This window comes from Octopus bimaculoides, chromosome 1 (assembly GCF_046866305.1).
Source record: "Octopus bimaculoides isolate indiv1 chromosome 1, ASM4686630v1, whole genome shotgun sequence".
NCBI lineage: Eukaryota > Metazoa > Mollusca > Cephalopoda > Octopoda > Octopodidae > Octopus > Octopus bimaculoides.
In genome coordinates this window covers 4,674,335-4,695,566 of record NC_142928.1, presented here as the reverse complement: position 1 = coordinate 4,695,566, position 21,232 = coordinate 4,674,335, and the positions used below count along the sequence as shown (strand labels likewise).

At 38.9% G+C, this 21,232-nt stretch overlaps 1 protein-coding gene across 3 annotated transcripts in view; it reads right to left on the bottom strand.

The window, feature by feature from the left end:
• Positions 1–21,232, bottom strand: part of LOC106880950 (axonemal central pair apparatus protein HYDIN) — a 193,311-nt gene that overhangs the window by 133,108 nt on the left and 38,971 nt on the right. For 2 of the 3 annotated variants that reach the window (XM_089348067.1, XM_089348084.1), the window contains 8 exons: positions 19,977–20,111; positions 18,344–18,472; positions 16,447–16,785; positions 12,786–12,878; positions 11,387–11,596; positions 9,815–9,949; positions 5,548–5,847; positions 4,357–4,571 (listed from right to left, as the gene is read on the bottom strand). In XM_089348067.1, the coding sequence (XP_089204193.1) occupies positions 4,357–4,571; positions 5,548–5,847; positions 9,815–9,949; positions 11,387–11,596; positions 12,786–12,878; positions 16,447–16,785; positions 18,344–18,472; positions 19,977–20,111 (1,556 nt within the window). The remainder of the gene's footprint in view (positions 1–4,356; positions 4,572–5,547; positions 5,848–9,814; positions 9,950–11,386; positions 11,597–12,785; positions 12,879–16,446; positions 16,786–18,343; positions 18,473–19,976; positions 20,112–21,232) is intronic. The other variant, XM_089348075.1, reaches the window with a different exon arrangement.

Below are 21,232 nucleotides of genomic sequence, written 5' to 3'. Positions count from 1 at the left end.
ACTTGAAGACCAACCTTGTTCAGGGCGACTGGCGACCTCCCAAACGAATGAAAACAACACGAAAATTCAAAATTCATTAACTGATCTTGGAGGACTGTCGCTGAACAATTGATGAACTTGTTGATAAGAGTGATGTGTACAGGAGCTCCTGCCAACGAATTTTGACTGAGGAACTGCGAATGAAAAGAGTTACAGCTCACAGAAGATCAAAAGCAGCCATAACTGAATGCATGCTGTGAACAGCTGAAAGTTGATCCAGACCATTTTTCAAAGGCCATCACTGATGACAAAAGCTGGTGTTACAGCTAGAACCCAGAAACGAAGCAGCAATCAAGTGAATGGAAGAATTGAATGTCACCACATCCCCCCAAAAAAGCATGTCAAGTGAAGTCCAATATCAAGATGATGATAATTTGTTTCATTGATGTGAAAGGAATTGTCCACTCAGAATTTTTTCCTCCTGGTCAAACTGTTAACCAGACATTTTATTTGGCACTTCTGAAGCATTTGCGAGACGCGGTGAGATGAAAATGCCCTGACCAGTAGCAAAATGGAGAGTGGTGGTTTCATAATGGCAATGCACCTTCGCACCCCACCTTGAGTGTGAGACAGTTTTTGACCAAAAATGGCATGACTCCCACCCCCCACCCATTTACCCACCCTGCCTATTCACCAGATCTTGCTCCCTGCAACTTTTTTTTTGTTCCTCAAATGAAAAGAGTCCTTAAAGTAAAACGTTTTGCAGACGTGGAAGAGATGAAGAAAAAAAACGACGAAGGCGTTAAAAGGCATCACTCCACAAGAGTTTCCAGCTCTGCTTCGAACAGGGGAAAGCGCGTCTAGACCGATTCATTGCTTCAAATGGGGAATACTTTGAAGGCGATAGAAGTGTAAACATGTAAAACTAAATGAATAAAATAATATTGCACAATTCCAGTTTCTTTTGGTTAACCACTCGTATACATGTATATACATACATATATATATATATATATATATATATATATATATATATATATATATATATATATATATAGCAGAGTGAGCACATAAATGTGAAACAAGATGGAAAAAATAGTACTCAAATACTGGAGGTAGAGCAATATGCTTTATTATTGAAGTATATCATCACCATCATCATATACATAAATATATATATATATATATATATATATATATATATATATATATATATATATACAGAGAGAGAGAGAGAGAGAGAGAGAGAGAGGGGGGAGAGGGGGAGAGAGAGACAATGATTCAAATGAACAGCTAAAACCTTAGGTTTATTTGAGTCACTGTCTCCACATCTGCTCACTTGGATTCCTCTTATAGACTCTCTTTACTCTGCTGATTTGGTCCTTGGTGAACATATCATCAGAGTGTAAGTTCAAATCTTTCGAGTGCTACAAAGTGTTTTCTATATTGTAATTCTCTCCAGCTCATCTGTAACTCTCTTCCTCTCTCTCTCTTTATATATATATATATATTGAAATTTAGAGAATGGAGTAGGAAAAATCCAGGCTACACAGGTTTCATGGCTAGCAATGAGGGGTACTCTGCTAGCTATTCATCAGGCCAAAGATACCTTGTTCAAATGAAAGTTACATTGCCATCAAGGGGTCCCATGTTAACTCGTCAGAGACTTGATCAATCAAATCTCCGGTGAGTTAACATGGGACCCTCCATGAAATTGCTCTTCTTTCTCTTTTCTCTCTTCTAGAAATTATTAATACTTTACACACGTATTTATATATTATCTGAATTGTTTAAAATAAATAAATGGAAATAATATAATGTCTAACAACTGATGAATAATACCTCTGGATTCCCTCCATTTTCTTCTTGCCATATATATATATATATATATATATATATATATATATATATATATATATATATATATGTCAATGTGTGTCTTTGTGTCTATGTTTGTCTGTCTTACCCCATCACCACTTGACAACCAGTGTTGGTGTGTTTACAACCCAGTAATTTAGTGGTTCAGTAAAAGAGACTAATAGAATGAGAACTAGGCTTAAAAAAAAAATAAACTCTGTGGTTGATTTGTTCAACTAAAACTTTTCAAGGCAGTGCTCCAGCATGGCCACAGTCAAATGACTGAAACAAGTAAGAGAATAAAAATATATATATATAAATAGGCGCATGAGTGGCTGTCTGGTAAGAAGCTTGCTTCCCAGCCACATGGTTCCGGGTTCAATTCCACTGCGTAACACCTTGGGCAAGTGCATTCTGATGTAGCCTCGTGTCAACCAAAGCCTTGTGAGTGGATTTGGTAGATGGAAACTGAAAGAAGCCCATTGTAGATATATATATATATATATATATATATATATATATATATATATATATACTGAACCTGCAACCATGTGGTTGGCAAGCAAGCTTCTTACCACACAGCCACACCTGTGCCTATATATATATATATATATATATATATATATATATATGTATATATATATATATATATATATATATATATATATATATATATATATATATATATATATATATTATAATATTAGGGACAAAATCCAAAATTACAGGTAAAAAACTCTATTAAAATCAATTTATAAAAAATTAAAATTAAATTGAGCCTTATAGATAAAGTATATATAAAATATATAGTTTTAGGGAAAATAACCAATTTTCAAGAACTCATCGATGAAAATCCACTATCACATATAGAAAAATTCATAATTAAAAGCACAATAAATGAGTATAATATAAAGTAAAGTAAATATCATAAGATAAATATAATAAAAAGATTACACGTGTTTCATAACCAATTTTCAGATAGAATTTTCATCGATGAGTTCTTGAAAATTGGTTATTTTCCCTAAAACTATATATTTTACATATATATATATATATATATATTTATATATATATATATAATTATTATTATTATTATTTTCTTATTTTTTATATCACTTATTTCAGTTATTTGACTGCAGCCATGCTGGAGCACTGCCTTTTAGTCAAACAAATCGACCCCCAGGACTTATACTTTGTAAGCTTGGTTTTTATTCCACTGGTGTCTTTTGCTGAACCGCTAAGCTACGGGGACATACACACATCCATATCAGCTGTCAAGCCATAGTGGCGGGGAACAAACACAGACACAAAGACACACACACACATATATATACATATATATATATATATATATATATATATATATATATATATACATGATGGGTTTCTTTCAGTTTCCATCTACCAAATCCACTCACGAGGCTTTGGTCAGCCTGAGGCTACAGTAGAAGACACTTGCCCAAGGTGCCATACAATGGGACTGAACCCAAAACCATGTGATTTGGAAGCAAGCTTTTTACCACACAGCCACACCTACACCTATTTAATAAATACAAAAATTATACATGAGCTATTTCAGCTTCCATGCTCAAAACATATAGCATTCAGAAGAGCTTGTACAATGTATCATGTTTGATCCAGTAATCCTTCAGGCTCATGTCGAACACCACACTTTTCAAGCATAAAACTTGAAGTAGTTCCCATGTAACACCTATACTTATTAAATAAGATTTCATTCTTGCTGAATTCCCAAGAATCTGGGTTTCCTTCAGGCAATGACTGTGACAATAATGGAAACATTCAAAGAAAGTTCCATTTTTGCATTACTGACAAACCCAAAGAAAATTTTAATTGACAAAAACCCCTGAATTTTCCAAAGATGTTATCAGCCAAATAAATTCATACACCATAACATGTACTGAGCACTTTTGTTAGCATCATTGATTTAATAAAATATGTCAACACTTGAAATATTTTTTGCTTTGTTTCAAATTTTGGCACAAGGTCACTACCAGGATGATTTTCCATCTCCCTCTGATATATTCTGCTTTTGACACATCATGTCTATAAGAGATTTTATCTCAGACAAAAACTGTAGCATCTTGCCTGTGAATGGTGTATATGCATTAAGTATGATACAGAAATGGCTATCTCTCTCAATCGTGAAGGCACATGGCTTAATGGTTAGGGTATTTGGCTCATGATTGTAAGGACAACAGTTTGATAGCAGGTGGTATGATGTATCCTTGAGCAAGATACTTTATTTCACATCACTCTAGTCAACTCTGCTGGCAAAAATGAGCTGTGCCTGTAATTCAAAGGGCCAGCCTTGTCACGCTGAATCTCCCTGAGAACTACATTAAGGGTATGCATGTCTGTAGAGTGCTCAGCCACTTGTATGTTAACTTCACGAGCTGGCTGTTCCATTGATCGGATCAACTGGGACCTTCGTCATCATATCCGACGGAGCGCCAGTTGAGTTTCTTTCAATATAAATTCTTGGGAAGAAATGTTGCATACCTTTGTTTCCATATTTTGGAAGAATCCTTTCGAAGAATTCTGGTGTTACTATATATAATCGAAGACGATCCCTTCTGATCCAACACAAAGGAGGGAAGTTCTAAATCTGACCTGCAAATACTCTCACTTTCCAGCCCATTAATACAGAACGTCACAGCCACTCGGTCGACTTCCTTTTGTAATTCTGTCTCTTTAAAAGTTTCTTCTTCTTTTTCCTGAATTTAAACAATGAAACAAAAGCAAAAGAAATGATCAAACTGAGAGAGGCAGAGAGACACAAACAGATGACGTCCATTTTCCATGCTGGCATGGGTTGGACGGTTTGACAGGGGATGGCTAGGCAGAAAGCTGCACCAAACTCCAATTGTCTATTTTGGCAAGGTTACTACGGCTGGGTGCCCTTCCTAATATGCCAACCACTTGACAGAGTGTACTGAGTGAATTTTACATGGCACCAGCACAGGTGCTTTTTTATGTGGCACCAGTACAGGTGATATCATCATCATCATTTAATGTCCATTGTCCATGCTGGTATGGGTTGGATGGTTTGACCAGGGCTGGCAAGCCGGAAGGCTGCACCAGACTCCAGTCTGATTTGGTATGGTTTTCTATGGCTGGGTGCCCTTCCTAATGCCAACCACTCTGAGAATATAATGAGTGCTTTTACGTGCCACCAGCATGGGTGCCATTTGTGTGACACCGGTCTCTGCTACGACTGCGATTTTGCTCAGCTTGATGGGTCTTCTTCTCAAGCACCACATAATCCTTTCTATAATAGGCACAAGGCCTGAAATTTGGGGGAGGGGGATAATCAATTACATCGACCCCAATACTTAACTGGTACTTAATTTATCGACCCCCCCAAAAAAATGAAAGGTAAAGTCGACCTTGGCGCAATTTGAACTCAGAATATAGCAACAAACGAAATACCGCTAAGCATTTTGTCCGGCGTGCTAACAATTGTGCCAGCTCACCGCCTTTCAAGCACAACATAATGCTAAAGGTCTTGGCCATTGCCTTTGTAAGGTCCAACACTTGAAGGGAGCTCAACTACTTTGCCTCTGTGAGGCCCAACGTTCGAAAGGTGCTTTTTACATGCCACAGCATGGATGCCAGTTAAACATAATTCTTAAACAATAATATTTTTAAAATGACAAAAAGAACTATAAAAAAAAAGGGCAACACAACTACCTCTACATTGTCAACTTCATCATTTTCTTTCTCTGTCTTTGATTCCATCGGAGCATTGCCAGAAGCAGCCTCTTTACTGAGATGGGCTTTTGCAGCCTTCAACGATCTTTTATAAAGTGAATCGCCTTTGCGTCTGGGTAAGTTGAGAAGCAAATGAGGGAAAATGCCATTGCCAACGAGTGTTATTGTCTCTGGTTTGAAATGGTTGACTTGAATGCTGAAACTGGAATTGAACTTGACAGGAAAACCAGGAAGATATTTGACCGTGAGAACCTGACTGTCACCAGATTTTATATGACCCTAAGAGAAGGGGGAAAAAAAACAGGATCATCAATTGCAAACATAAAATAAAATGAAGGTTGCTTAGAATTCAAAGTGAAATTAAAAGGAAAGAAAGAACAAATCAAAATGACAGAATCGAATATGATAAGGTTTGCATACTGTTCTCTTTCATTTCATATACTCTTAGACACACACACACACACATGGGATTCTCATCCCAAATGGAGATAAGTGCCAACATTTCCATGTGACATGCTTGAACAATTGTGAAGATCTCTTCACATGAAACCATTGGCTGCCTTGTTAACCCACAAGTAAAATAAAGTATATAGGTACAGATGTGGCTGTGTGATAAGAAGCTTGCTTCCCAACCACATGATTCCAGGTTCAGTCCTACAGCATGGTTGCTTGGGCAAGCACCTTTTACTATTGCCTTAGGCTAACCAAAGCCTAGTGAGTGAAATTGGTAGACAGAAAAACGCTTGTCATGTGTGTGTGTGTGTGTGTGTGTGTGTGTGTGTGTGTGTGTGTGTCTTTGTGCCAGTGTTTGTCCTCCACCACTGCTTGACAACCAGTGTTGGTGTGTTTACGTCCCTGTAACTGATAGAATAAGTATGTGGCTTAATAAAAATAAAATAAGTACTGGGGTTGATTCATTCGACTAAAAATATAAATATATATTCGAAGTTCCGGATTTCTTCAGCTTAACTTCGAATGGTAGTAAGAAATGACCCTGATAATACTGCACCGACATTGATACCAGAATGTCCATCTAACGGTGTGCAGCAGTCGATGCAGTTGAAACGTGCATAGGTCCATGAAGGAATGCTGTAAATAACTGTTTAATAAAATCATTGATGTGGAAAATCTCCATTCTCCTGACTATTATATACATTCTTTTATTCTTTTACTTGTTTCAGTCATTTGACTGTGGCCATGCTGGAGCACCGCCTTTAGTTGAACAAATCGACCCTGGGACTTATTCTTTCGAAGCTTAGTACTTATTCTATTGGTCTATTTTAGCTGAACTGCAAAGTTATGAGGATATCAACACACCAATATTGGTTGTCAAGCAATGGTGGGGGTAACAAACACAGATACACAAATACATATTGTATGTAGCAGGGCAGGCTAGAAATAGCAGCCAAATCTTTGGGGGTGAGATATGTTGAATGCACTCGAAAAAACTTATGGAAAAAATTATTTCACACTGAGGTTACAAAATATTTACTGTATTTTTAAAGTTATTTTCACTTTCAAATATTTTTTAAATATGCCAATAAAAATTTTTGTAAAGGTATTTAGTTGAAAATAACTTTAAAAAACAATTAAAATATTGTCTGTTTAAAGAAAGCTAAAATATAAATAAATACTTACTGTACAAATAACTTACATTTTTGAAATCACATTCACTTAAAAATGTTTCTAAATGATTAAAATATTGTGTTTAACAAAGGTGAAAATAAACATTTACTGTAAAAAACAAATATTTTTTCGTTGTCAAGTCACTGTGTCTAATCAAAAGGAAAGTGTTTCTCCCCTTTCAGGATTAAGTTATTTTCAGAGAATTTTCCCATTATACACCAGTTGTCGAATTTACGCAAAACTTGTTTTATTCTATTCTGTTCATATTCACATTTCAGGGAAAACTTCATTCACAATATTTTCCCATTATGTGTCAGTTTGGCTGGGTAACATTGCAAGCAAGCAAGATTCAAGCTCACTTTTAATATATTATAGACATGAAGGTGGCTAGTCACAATATAAAAACCTAAAGGCACAAGTACAATCCTCACTAAAGAGGCTACAGATGCTGCAAATCAGTACTCGTGTTGCTAGAAACAAGAATCAAACAACAACTCTTAGTCAGAAACAAAGAACTTATCAATTGACTGACATGGGAGACAATTTCCCTACAATAAGTGAAAGTTTCAGATCACCGATGATTTTGGGTTGAGTTAATCCTCATCAGTGACACTTACTCTGTTGTCTAGGGTTAAGCTGAACTCACCTGTCCATTTATAGAAAATACCATAGGAATCGGTGGTTGATTCAGTAAAATGGTAAAGTGAAAATTATACATATATCTGTGTATGTGCTTGTGCCTCTCCGAGAGAGAGAGAGAGAGAGAGGGAGATATATATATATCATCATCATCGTCATCATTGTTTAAAGTCTGTTTTCCATGTTGGCATGGGTTGGACAGTTTGACTGGAGACTGCCAAGCCAGGAGGTTGCACCAGGCTCCAATCTGACCTGGCAATGTTTCTACAGCTGCATGCCCTTCCTAACGCCAACCACTCCAAGAGTGTAGTGGGTGCTTTTTATGTGCCACCAGCACTGGAGCCAGTCAGGCGGCATTGGCATCAGCCACGTTTGGATGGTGCTTTTTACATGCTACTGGTACAGAAGCCAGTTGGGGAGGTGGGGGTGGCATCGACCATGTTCAGATGGTATATTTTACATACCACCGGCACAGGGAGCCAGTCAGGTTGCACTGGCATCGGCCACAACAAATCTTTCATATACATATACACACACACACATAAAATAATAAAATTAATTCTATTATGGAATTTATGAATATTTAAATCATTGCTACACACGTTTCCACAAATCACCTGATTTTAACATCAGAGTCAGTATCCTTGGGATTCCTACAGTATAGTCCGTATTATCTGTGGGCATCTGGTTGATCATCATCATTGATTCATTTCATCAGGCGATACTGCATGAGTGGATGAATTGCACAGAGATGTTTATCACTTCCTGCCAGTATGAAGGCCAATCTAGCTATGTGAGTATTTCTATATGGACTTGGTAGTGGGAGGTAGGTGATGAGAGTAAAGGAAGGAATGGTAGAAATACAGGGATGGAGGTGTGTGTGGTGGTGGTGTTGCATTTGTTTGCTATTCATGCAGCAGATTTAAGGTTAGTAGTACATTTCTTTGTCCTATTTCATTTAAAGCGTGACTCTACTCAATAAATTCTGAATCCAACATGCGGTCAGCTGCTATACAGTGGTGTTTGTTGACCAAATTGATTAATACCACCCCTCTTATGGTGACCTTTTCACTGTTTCTCTTATTATAGTGTTATCATCTTAAATATTGGTATTTTCGCTTTATTTGTGTTCCTTCACTATTCTATAATTTGTTACTTGTTTACAAAATATTTTTTTCAAGTTCCATGAATGATACTTTGTTCCTATGCCTACACAATGTGACCATCTCAGAGAGTCTATTCATCACGTTTTTCCCTGGGTGTCATTATTTCCTGGGTTTCTTCAAGGCATATGTTGCACACCCATGAAGTTCCATTATGTGGCACAGCGTTCTTTTGATAATTGACCAGTGGCTTGTGTATTCTACTCCATTCTGTTTTAGCCTCCAGACAAGATTCAACAGAGATGTAGAGTGTCTTTTATTTATATTGTAAAACGATGAGAGATGGTTTCTCAGACAATCTTTCATGGTGTCTGACTCACTACTCAGTATTATTAGACAGTAGCCAGCATAATGAAATGGGAGCTTTATTTGAATACCCCTAACGTTACCCTAAACAATGTAAAAGACATATATATATATATATTGTGTGTGAGTATGTGTATATGTATGTGCCTCCTTGTCTTGATATCACATGACATTTGTGAGTATCACCACCATACAGGCAGTGTCCTTCATTTCCGAACTTCCATGAAAGCATGTCTGGCCATGAGGAAATATTACCTTTCTTAGAAAAAGGTGAGGGTTAGTGACAGGAAGAGCACTCGCATGTAGAAAATCTTCCTTAGTGAATTCCTTCTAACCTGTGCAAGCAAGGGAAAGTGGACGTTAAAATGATGACAGTGTGTGTGTGTGTGCACGCGCGTGTGCGTGCGTGTGTTTGTGTGAGTGAAAGAGAGAGAGAGAGAAAGGATACGTATATAATTGAAATGAAATTAAGTTATTAAAAAACAAACAGAAACAAATAAAGAAAAACTTACTGATCCTGGAACTACAATGGGAGTCTGTGGAGGAATTTCATCTTCCATTTTTAATATATTTATGGCGGAGAAATCACAACCAACAAGTCCAGTGTTGGTCAGTGTAATGGTAGCTTCAGCCACTTGGTCATATTTCTGATATAAATTGATATAGATTGATAGAAACATAAACTTCACTCTCTTTTCATATTAAATATCATATTTGATAGCTTATAAGATGCACTTTTTCCCCCACTAAAAAATGACTAAAAAAATTCACCCTGGGTCCTATTTGTGAGGTTAGACCTATGTTACTCATAAAAAAAATTTTTTTTAAACTTATGTCCCTGGATATCCACTACTGAAATTGGGGTGCATCTGATATGGTAAAAGTAAGGTTGTGTGAAAACAGATGGCTTTGTGGTTAGAACATTCAGTCCACGATCTTAGCATCATGAGTTTGATTCCTAGGGATCATGTTGTGTCCTTGAGCAAGACACTTTATTTCATGTTGCTCCAGTCTGCCCTGCTGGCAATAATGAGTTGTAACTGTCATTCAAAGGGACCAGTTTCGTCACATTCTGTGTCATACTGAATCTCCCTGAGAACAATATTAAGGGCACATGGTCTGTGGAGAGCTCGGCCATTTGCAGGTTAAATTTGTGTGTGTGTGTGTGTGTGTGTGTGTGTGTGTGTGTGTGTGTGTGTGTGTGTGTGTGTGTGTGTGTGTCTGTCTTTGTCCTCCCTGCCAACCACCACTTGACAACAAGTTTTGGTGGGTTGACATCCATGTGACTTAGCAGGTCAGCAAAAGAGACTGAGAGAATAAGTACCAGACTTAGCAAAATAAAATGAGTTGGGGTCAATTCATTCGACTAAAAATTCTTCAAGGTAGTGCCCCAGCATGGCCTGCAATCTAATGACTAAAACAAGTAAAAGATGAAAGAAAAAATAAAAGATCAAGCTGATAGAATCAAAACCAATGGTTTTGGAATCAACATCCCAGACACATCCATGAAGAGACCAAACTTTCAGAACAGCAGAATTCTGGGTTTTTTTTTTCTTTTGTAGCTCAATCTGATGAATCAATGAATTAAACAGAACATTTAAGAAAAACCATTTATTATTACATTGGTCTCGAATTGTGGCACAAGGCTGGCAATTTTGGAGCAGTGGATAAGTTGATTAAATCAACACTAGTACTGGCGCTTATTTTATCAACCCCGAAAGGAGGTAAAGTCAACCTTGGCGGAATTTGAACTCAGAACATAGCGAATGTGCTAATAATTCTGCCAGCTCACTGCCTTAATAGAATATAAATAGTCCTTTCTATTCTAGGCACAAGGACCGAAATTTTGGTGGAAGGGACAAGTCAATTAGATCAACCCCAGTATGCAACTGGTACTTAATTTATCGACCCCAAAAGGAGGAAAGGCAAAGTCGACCTCAGCAGAATTTGAACTCAGAATATAAAGACAGACAAAATGCCACAAAGCATTTTGCTCAGCATGTTCACAACCTTAAAATCATTATTAAAACATTGTTATATCGTTGTTATATTATTATTATATGGTTTTAATGTTCCGTTCTTACCTGTTCTCCATAATCAATTGACAAAACATCAAATTTGTAACTTAGGTACGAAGCTTCTCCAGACAACTGGATGCAATACGTCGGACCCCCTTCAACAGTACACATGGCTGTCACGCGGGCTGCTGTGTTAGCATGTCCAAAGAATGTCACTTTGACAAGTTCTGCTTGTCCTGGATGTAATACACCATTCATGGGAAGTAAATTAAAGGCCTGCAATTAGAACATTTAATATCAATACAAAATTATAGAAAATGGCAAGCAAATAAGAAGCCTGGATTTAAATGTGACACAGGCAGGAGTATAATCATCATCATCATCATTATCGTTTAATGCCTGTTTTCCATGCTGGTATGGGTTAGATGGTTTGACAGGAGCTAGCAAGCTGGAGAGCTGCACTAGGCTCTAGTTGTCTGTTCTGGTATGGTTTCTATGGCCAGATGCCCTTCCTAATGCCATCCACTTTTCAGAGTGTACTGGGTATGCGAAATGGCCATGGGTGGTTTTTACATGGTGCTAGCACAGATGTTTTCACACACTTGTTACCTATTCTTCTTTTCCTTGCTTAGCATGCACTCAACACTTGTTTTTCGTTATACTCACTCTCTCATCCATTCCACACCTCTCACTCCCCCATGTACTCTTGCAGCCTCCATCCATCCACACTCTTTCCCCCATTCACTTCTACTTACTTCATACCTCAAGACACCTCATCACTGCTATTTTTATCTCTTCTAAGCTCTCCACTGATCACCTCACTGCTTTCTCTTCTAAAATGTCAAGTAGACAACTGGCCCCTTTATAGTAAGAAACCTACTTTGTTCTGGCTCCTTCACTCATAATTTAAGCCCTCAGATCCAAGCATAAATCTGCCGCTCTCAGGGTACAAGATGTACTGTGACTCCACTGGTGCTGGTGCTACATAAAAAGCACCCAATACACCATGTAAAGTGGTTGGCATTAGAAAGGGCATCCAGTTGTAGAAACCACACCAAAGCCAACAATGGCGAGCAATGCAATCTTGGGCCCTGCCAGGTTCGCCTGACTGGCTCCCATGCTGGTGGCACATAAAAAGCACTATCCAAACGTGATCGATGCCAGGCCCGCTTGACTAGCTCCTGTGCCAGTGGCACGTAAAAAGCACCCACTGTACTCCCGGAGTGGTTGGCGTTAGGAGGGGCATCCAGCTGTAGAAACACTGCCAGATCAGACTGGAGCCTGGTGCAGCCTTCTGGCTTACCAGACCCCAGTCAAACCGTCCAACCCATGCCAGCATGGAAAGCAGACGTTAAACGACGATGATGATGATGGTGATGATGAAAAAAAAATAATCACTGACATTACAGTATAACAATTTTTCACTTTAATAACGATAATCAACAAAACTACAAATTAAACAAACCTGACAATTATCTTTGCCAGAATTCTCTTCATCAAGTTCATTCAAAATTGTACAAGCAGCACCGCCATACAAATCTGGAATTCCTACATTCATCTATTCAAAATAAACAGAACAAGAACAGTAGAATTAATGGTAATGTCTTAAACTATTTAATCATTAACATATATATTCCTCTCTCTCTGAACACACAGCCTGTATTTTGTCTATGTTGTTCTCTTAGCCGAATTATGTTGAAATTAAGCAAATCATTTAAGCCACGTAAGTTCTACTCTTTTTGTACATGTTTAAGTCCCTTGACAACTGAAGATGGGAATGTGTTGATGATGGCTATTGAGGCAGAAACACATGTCCATGACTGTCCTCTTATCTCTAGACAATAAGCCTGTTCTTTTCCTGAATGACAAGTCAGTTTTGGAGAAATTCTTCATGTTTGAGATTATTTCCCCTTCTCCTATGGAGCCGGTCCTAACTGCCATTTGGTAAGAAGGTTGAATGGCTCTTGATGTGCCTGTATTGAGCTTCTTTGCAAAGTAGAGCAACAATAATACTGAAAGGGGATGAAAGAGGGAGAGAACAAGAGTCTTGCAGTAGAGGGAATACATTGCCACTTGAGAAGGAAAGGTGGAAAGGATTGTGGTGGCGGTGGTGAGGTGTGAGGATATAACCTAAAGGTACAAGGAGGGGAAGAGAAATAGAGTAAGGTCAGGAAATCAAGGATGGATGGGTGGGTGGGGCTGCAAGTGTGTGAAAAGGAGAGAGACAAATGGTTCGAAATAAGGACAGAAGCAAAAGAAGTGAATAATGAATATGGACAGAAGTGTGGACAATGGTGGGTCTCCGTTTGTGGCGGGGGGGAGGTTAAAGGCAAAGAGGAATAGGTCAGGGAGGAGAGAGGTGAGGTGGGGGAGGTAGAGAGCAACAGTATAAGAAAAGCATGTATGTGTTGGTTATCTCATACTTATTTCAGGCATTGGAGTGCAAGCCATGCCAGGGGGCCACATTGAAAGTTTTAGCAAATTGACACCAGAACTGTTTTTCTTTTCAAACCAAGTACTTATTCTGTCGGTCCCTTTTGCTAAACTGCTAAGTTACAGTGATGTAAACAAACCAACACTGGTTGTGAAGTGGTAGTGGGGTACAAATACAAAGACACACACACATAGATATACATGCACACACACACACACACAAACACAAAGATATATATATATATCATCATCATCATCATCGTTTAACGTCTGCTTTCCATGCTAGCATGGGTTGGACGACTTGACTGAGGACTGGTGAAACCGGATGGCAACACCAGGCTCCAATCTAAATTTGGCAGAGTTTCTATAGCTGGATGCCCTTCCTAACGCCAACCACTCAGAGAGTGTAGTAGGTGCTTTTACGTGTCACCTGCACGAAGGCCAGTCAGGCGATACTGGCAACGGCCACGCTCGAAATGGTGTCTTTTATGTGCCACCCGCACAAGCCAGTCCAGGGGCACTGGCAATGATCTCGCTCAAAAATCCTACGGAGGCCAGTCAGGTGGTACTGGCAACGGCCACACTCAAAATGGTGCATTTTATGTGCCACCCGCATAAAAGCCAGTCCAGGGGCACTGGCAACGATCTTACTTGGCTTGCCGGGTCTTCTCACGCACAGCACATTTCCAAAGGTCTCGGTCAGTAGTCATCGCCTCGGTGAGGCCCAATGTACGAAGGTCTTGCCTCACCACCTCAGCCCAGGTCTTCCTGGGCCTACCTCTTCCACGGGTTCCCTCAACTGTTAGGGTGTGGCACTTTTTCACGCAGCTATCCTCATCCATTCTCACCACATGTCCATACCAGCGCAATCGTCTCTCTTGCACACCACAACTGATGCTTCTAATGTTCAGCTTTTCTCTCAAGATACTTACACTCTGATGGGTATTTACATTTACATTACACATCCAACGGAGAATACTGGCTTCATTCCTTGTGAGCTTACGTATGTCCTCAGCAGTTACAGCCCATGTTTCACTGTCATGTAGCATGGCTGTTCGTACACATGCGTCATACAGTCTGCCTTTTACTCTGAGTGAGAGTCCCTTTGTCGCCAGCAGGGGTAAGAGCTCTCTAAACTTTGCCCAGGCTATTCTTATTCTAGCAGCTACACTTTCAGCGCACCCACCCCCACAACTAACTTGATTGCCCAGATAGCGGAAGCTATCGACTACCTCTAGTTTTTCACCCTGGAATGAGATAGAAGTTGTTTCCTGTTTGTTTACAGTCTTTATTGCACCTGAACATCTGCCACAAACAAAAACTAACTTCCTAGTTAACCTGCCTTTGATATTGCTGCATCTCTTATGTGTCCATAGCTTGCACCGGGTACATCTTATAGAGTTACTACCTACTCCTTTTCTACATACTGAGCAGGGCCATCTACCTGAAGGGGTTTGTGTTTTATCTACCTTCCTACTTATTAGGATTTTGGTTTTAGCTAGGTTAACTCTAAGGCCCTTCAATTCTAGACCTTGCTTCCACACCTGAAACTTCTCCTCTAGTTCTGATAGTGACTCCGCAATTAGGGCAAGGTCATCAGCATAGAGGAGCTCCCAGGGGCAACCTGTCTTGAACTCCTCTGTGATTGCCTGGAGGACTATGATAAATAAGAGGGGGCTGAGGACGGAACTTTGGTGGACCCCTACCTCTACCCGGAATTCATTGCTGTACTCATTTCCAACCCTCACCTTACTGGCAGCATCTCTGTACATGGCTCGCACAGCTCTCACTAACCATTCTTCTATCCCAAGTTTCCTCATTGACCACCAGATAAGGGATCGGGGGACCTTGTCAAAGGCTTTCTCCATGTCAACGAAAGCCAGGTACAGAGGTTTATCCTTAGCTAGGTATTTCTCCTGCAGCTGTCTTACTAGAAATAAGTCATCAGTAGTGCTTTTACCTGGCACGAACCCAAACTGCATCTCATCTAAATTGATTCGCTCCCTAATTAGTTGGGCTATGACCCTCTCTGTAACTTTCATAACCTGATCTAACAGCTTGATGCCTCTATATCAGCCAAAAATGGATGCAAGTATCAACGTTCCCATGTGGCAGACTTGATAATTGTTGAGAGATTTCTCTACATGAAACGATTGGTAGCCTTGTAACTCCACAAATAAAGAATATTAATCTACCAAAGTGGTGTTGAGCACTCATTCTCACTGTTTGATATTAGTGTGTATGATGAGCCTCTTTCTTGCTTCCATCTACCAAATCCACTCACAAGGCTTTGGTCAGTTGATGGGTTATCATAGAAGACACTCACCAAAGGGAGCGCACAGTAGGACTGAACCCAAGGTCACATAGTTGGGAAGCAATTGCACACCCGTGCGTGTGCCTTTACAGCACAGCCACGCCTGGGCCTATATCAGCAGTTCTCAATCGTAGCTCCCAGGGACGCATGCAGTCCTCAAGCATCCGTCCAGTGGCCCCCGACAGTCTTCCCTCTATAAATTTAATAAATTTTACTTTAATTGACTTCTGTTTTACATCTTTTGGTGCAGACCCCTAAAACAACCCAGGCTTTGAGTCTAACCCAGATATTAAAGTGGTTGAAAACCACTGATCTATATATTTCAAAAGGAGAAAGGAACAAAATTCAACACATTGTAAACAGAGGAAGAATAACATACTATAGTTGAGCTGATATCAACACTAGTAAACAATTCGGAGTCAAAGTCCTTGTAAATTTCCAAGTCTTCCATAGCAACTGTCGACATTTTTGACTTTGACTCTGTACCATTATTTGAAGCTGTGGAGTCAGGATTCTTAATCATATCGTGATTCACCACTTTCTTGGTTAACTCCAATGTGAACATTGTCCACTGGTATCTCACAACCAATGGGCTTTTATTCATAATATTTATTATCTTTGTTTCAGAGCTGTTGTTCATGATGCAGCCAAAGTCGACTTCTGTTTGTTCAAAAGTGAGGTTGGGAAAGTAAACTTCTCCATGTAAAGTGATATAATCCTAGAAAAAAAAATACAATTCCATTAATCAGAAGAGAAAATAAACTATGTACTCTTTTAATAGAGATAATCGTTGTACTCTGTCACAATAGAAAATCAATGTACTTTAACCCTTTTGATACCAACCCAGCTGAAACCACCTCTGGTTCTGTAGTACAAATGTCTTGTTTTCAAAAGATCTCAATTAAAATCTTTAACCAAAACCTTAGTCACAATCAATGTTCCTAACACTAGCTTAATGATAACTATGTTATTTTACTAAATTCTTTGTTGTATTTAAAATTAATTGAAAGAAACACAGAACATCTCAACAGAAATATGGTAACAAAAGGGTTAATCAACAAATAAACACTTCTGGTTTAAGGAGTTGTTGGAATAACAATAAATACCCGCTGTCAATTCTCTCATCAATACTCCTACCAATAGCCACCCAATAATGCCCAGACCATCACTGCCCCTATCAATACTCCCCATCAACCCATCCATCCCCATCCATACCTTCACATAGACACTCATTCTTTTTAGCGCATTCCACCCCATTCAAACACGAGTATCCCTGTCATATTTCATCTTCAAAGAACAAATTCTCTTTTCAGATGATGAATGTCAACAACAGATTATTCAGTGGTGACACATCCTCAGAAGGAAGAAATTATTCTCTGAAGATGAAATACAACAGCCATTAGTGTATTAATGTACAAATCTAGCAGAACACATCAAGAATGAATGTGCATATCATTTTGATTATCTGGGTTTTATGTCAGGGCGATTTTGACTGAAGAGACACAATGATGTTGAAACACTGGTGCCTCAGTGTCTCCTTATGTCATTTAATTGAATGTGTTGTCAACACACATCACCTGAAAGGAGAAATTCTGTCACCGAAGGTGGAATACAACAGCAATTAGCATATTTCAATTCAAATCTGCTGAACATGCTATGAATGAATATTATACATCATTTCGATTCTTGCTGTTTTACATCCTCATCATCAACACCACCATCACCACCAATACCACCACCATCATCATCACCACTATCATATCACCACCATCATCACCATCACCACTACTATCATCATCATCACCACTCACCACCACCACTATTACCACCACCATCATCACTACCACCGCCATCAGCACCACCACCATGGTTACCATCATCATCACAGCCACCACCATGGCTACAATCATCATCACTACCACCACCATCACCACTACCACCATCACCATCACTACCACTACCACCATCAGCATCACCAGCAGTCAAGTTTATTTCAGATATTCTCATTCTAAAAATCATCTCTGGCTAATCGTTGAGAGGATGTTGGTGCTTCCTCGGTGGAGGTTTGCACTCTCCGAGTGCTCTTGTTATTGTTTAACATGTTAAATTATTTTTGCTTACATTTTGACCCATTTGCCTATAGTTGAGGGCACCAAAACCTTGTAATTGCTTAGGGCCTCTATGGGTCTTCATCCGGCCCTGTGCACCTTCATTGTTGTTTTACTTTCTCATAGTAATTTAATTTTCTTAAAAATGGTTGATACTAAATTGCTTACAATGTGAGGATGTTCATCATAGCTGATGGTGAGGTTTTGTTCAATAACTCGGGTGAATAAATCCTCTTTATAACATGGATTGAACTGGATCTTTAAGGAATAGACCTCACCAACATCTATTTGCATTTTCTGGAAAAACAAAATAATTGGAAGATTAATAAAACAACAGAAACAACAACGACGACGACGATGATGATGATGATGGTGAAGGTTGCTCTTGTCAATTTCAACATTTGAGTGTTTGAAGAATGGGATTAAAGAAAAAAGGAAAAAAGAAAAAAGGAAAAGCAACCTTAAAAACAAAAGAAGCTGCATCTATTTGCGATGGATGCTTGAATGTGATTAGAGTCCAGGTTTGGATTTTGCTATGAAGGAGGACATTGATGATTTTGATTTTGCCTGGGATTGGACAGATGTGTCTGTAGATTGCAGGATAACAACAACAACAGCAACAACAAACCTTTCTGCTATAGGCACAAGGCCTGAAATTTTGGTGGAGGGTGGGTGAGAGCTAGTCGATTTGAGCCAGTACTCAACTGGTTCCTTATTTTATCAACCCCCAAAAGGATGAAGGGCAAAGTCAACCTCTGCAAGGGGTTAGGGTTAGGGTTAGGTAATTTCAGGTGTTGGGGCTAAGTCAATTACATTGACTCCAGTGCTCGACTGGTACTTATTTTTATCGTCCCCCAACAGGATTTGAACTAAGAATGTAAGGTTGGAAGAAATGCCATTAAGCATTTTGTCCAGCCTGGGAACAATTCTGCTGAGTCACAGCCTTAATAACAACAACAGCAGCAGCAACAACAACAACAACAAAAGGCACAAGGCCTGAAATTTAGGGGAAGGGGACTAGTCGATTACATCTAGCTGAAACTGGTACTTAATTCATCAACCCTGAAAGGATGAAAGGCAAATTCGACTTCGGCAGAAGTGGTTTCTTGCTGTAGAAGCGCTACATGGTTATTCACATTTTAGGAGAGAGAAGGTGAACAGGGGGAAGGGGGTTGTGGTGGAGATGGGAAGAGATGAAAATAGTGAGGATGAGGTGTCTGGGTGGTTCATTAAGGGTACAAGGTGGGTAAAAACGAGTGGGAGGGGACAGAGGGAGCAGAAGTGTGAGTGAGTGGAGGATGCAGGAGCGTATGGAGGTGAGAGGTGGAGAATGTGTGAGGGAGGTGGAGGTAAGCAGCAATGTAAAGATGGAGTAAGGTTGAAGGGTGGATGCAGTAAATGATGACTACTTTGGGGGTGTGGGGGTGACCGACGATGGGGGAGGGGGATGACCAACAATGGAGTGATGGTCGGGGGGGATTAAACACAGGCACCTTTGGCAAGTGCCTTCTACTATAGCCCCAGATCAACTAAAACCTTGTGAGTGGATTTGGTACATGGAAACTGTGCAGAAGCCCTCTGTGTGTGTCTGTGTCTCCTCTCATCACTTGATAACTTGTGTTGGTTTGTTTACATTCCCATAACTTAGTGGTTTCAAAAAAAAGATCCAAAAGAATAAGACAAACTAAGTACGGGGGTGGGGTGGGGTGGGCGATCTGTATGACAAAAACCATTCATGGCAGTGCCCCAGCTTGGCCGCAATCTAACGACTGAAACAAGTAAAAGATAGAAGACAACTTACGACTTCGGAGAGAATCTCGTCGTTGTAGACAATCTTGAAAGGGTCTGGAATCTGCAGGTTGATTGTGAGAGGCAGAATGGCTGTGTTGGTCAATTGAAGGTCTTGATACAGAAGGTCCAGTTTCATATCTGGGGTCTGGAAATAGATTTTAATCAACATTTAGTTTATAAATAATCCCTTAATACTTTTAATTACAAAGGCAGGTACAGCTGTGTGCTTGGGAAGTTTGCTTCAAAAGAGTGGGGTCGTAGGTTCAGTTCTATGGCATGACACCTTGGGTAAGTGTCATCTACTAAAGCCCAGGCCGACCAATGCCTTGCAAGGGAATTTGATAGATGAAAACTGTGTGGAAGCCCACCATATATATATATATATATGTATATATATATATATATATATATGTATATATATATATATATATATATATATATATATATATATATATATATATATATATATATATGTATATATATATATATATATATATATATGTATATATATATATATATATATATATATGTATATATATATATATATATATATATGTATATATATATATATATATATATATATGTATATATATATATATATATGTATATATATATATATATATATATATATATATATGTAAATATATAAAAACAAAAAGATAAAGAGAGCAAAGGTAAGGTTGAAGAATTTTATGGCTAGAGTCTTACAGCTGTTTCTGGGAAGATCCAGTACTTCCCTTCATCGGAGACAGAAAAAACAAAGTAATCTATTATTATATCCATAGGCGGATATTTTTAGTATGAAGCGGTAAAGAGTGTGATGTGCTGAAAAAAGAGAGAACAGTACTTAAAGTGTAGTTTCATTCCAGTGGTAAATATCCGTGTAGAAATTCGTGCAAAGTAATCCTTGTGTGAATAATCCGGAAATTTATGTTGGAACATACGCTAATACACGACTTATAATACCCAATCCTGTTCATACAATGATTGGGGCAAACTAATCGGTATACAGCACTTACTCGGTATTACCTGTATCCTCTGGGGTTTGGTTAAATCCAATACCCTCCTCAACCTTATATATATATATATATATATATATGATTTTGTTTATGTGGCTGTGTGGTTAAGAAGTTCACTCCCCACTTAGGCATTTTCTGGTTCAGTTCTACTGCTTGGTCCCAGGTTAACTAAAGCCTTGGGAATAGATTTGATAGAAAATGAAAGAAGCCTGCTATGTGTGAGTGCTGACAGATAATGTATATATAC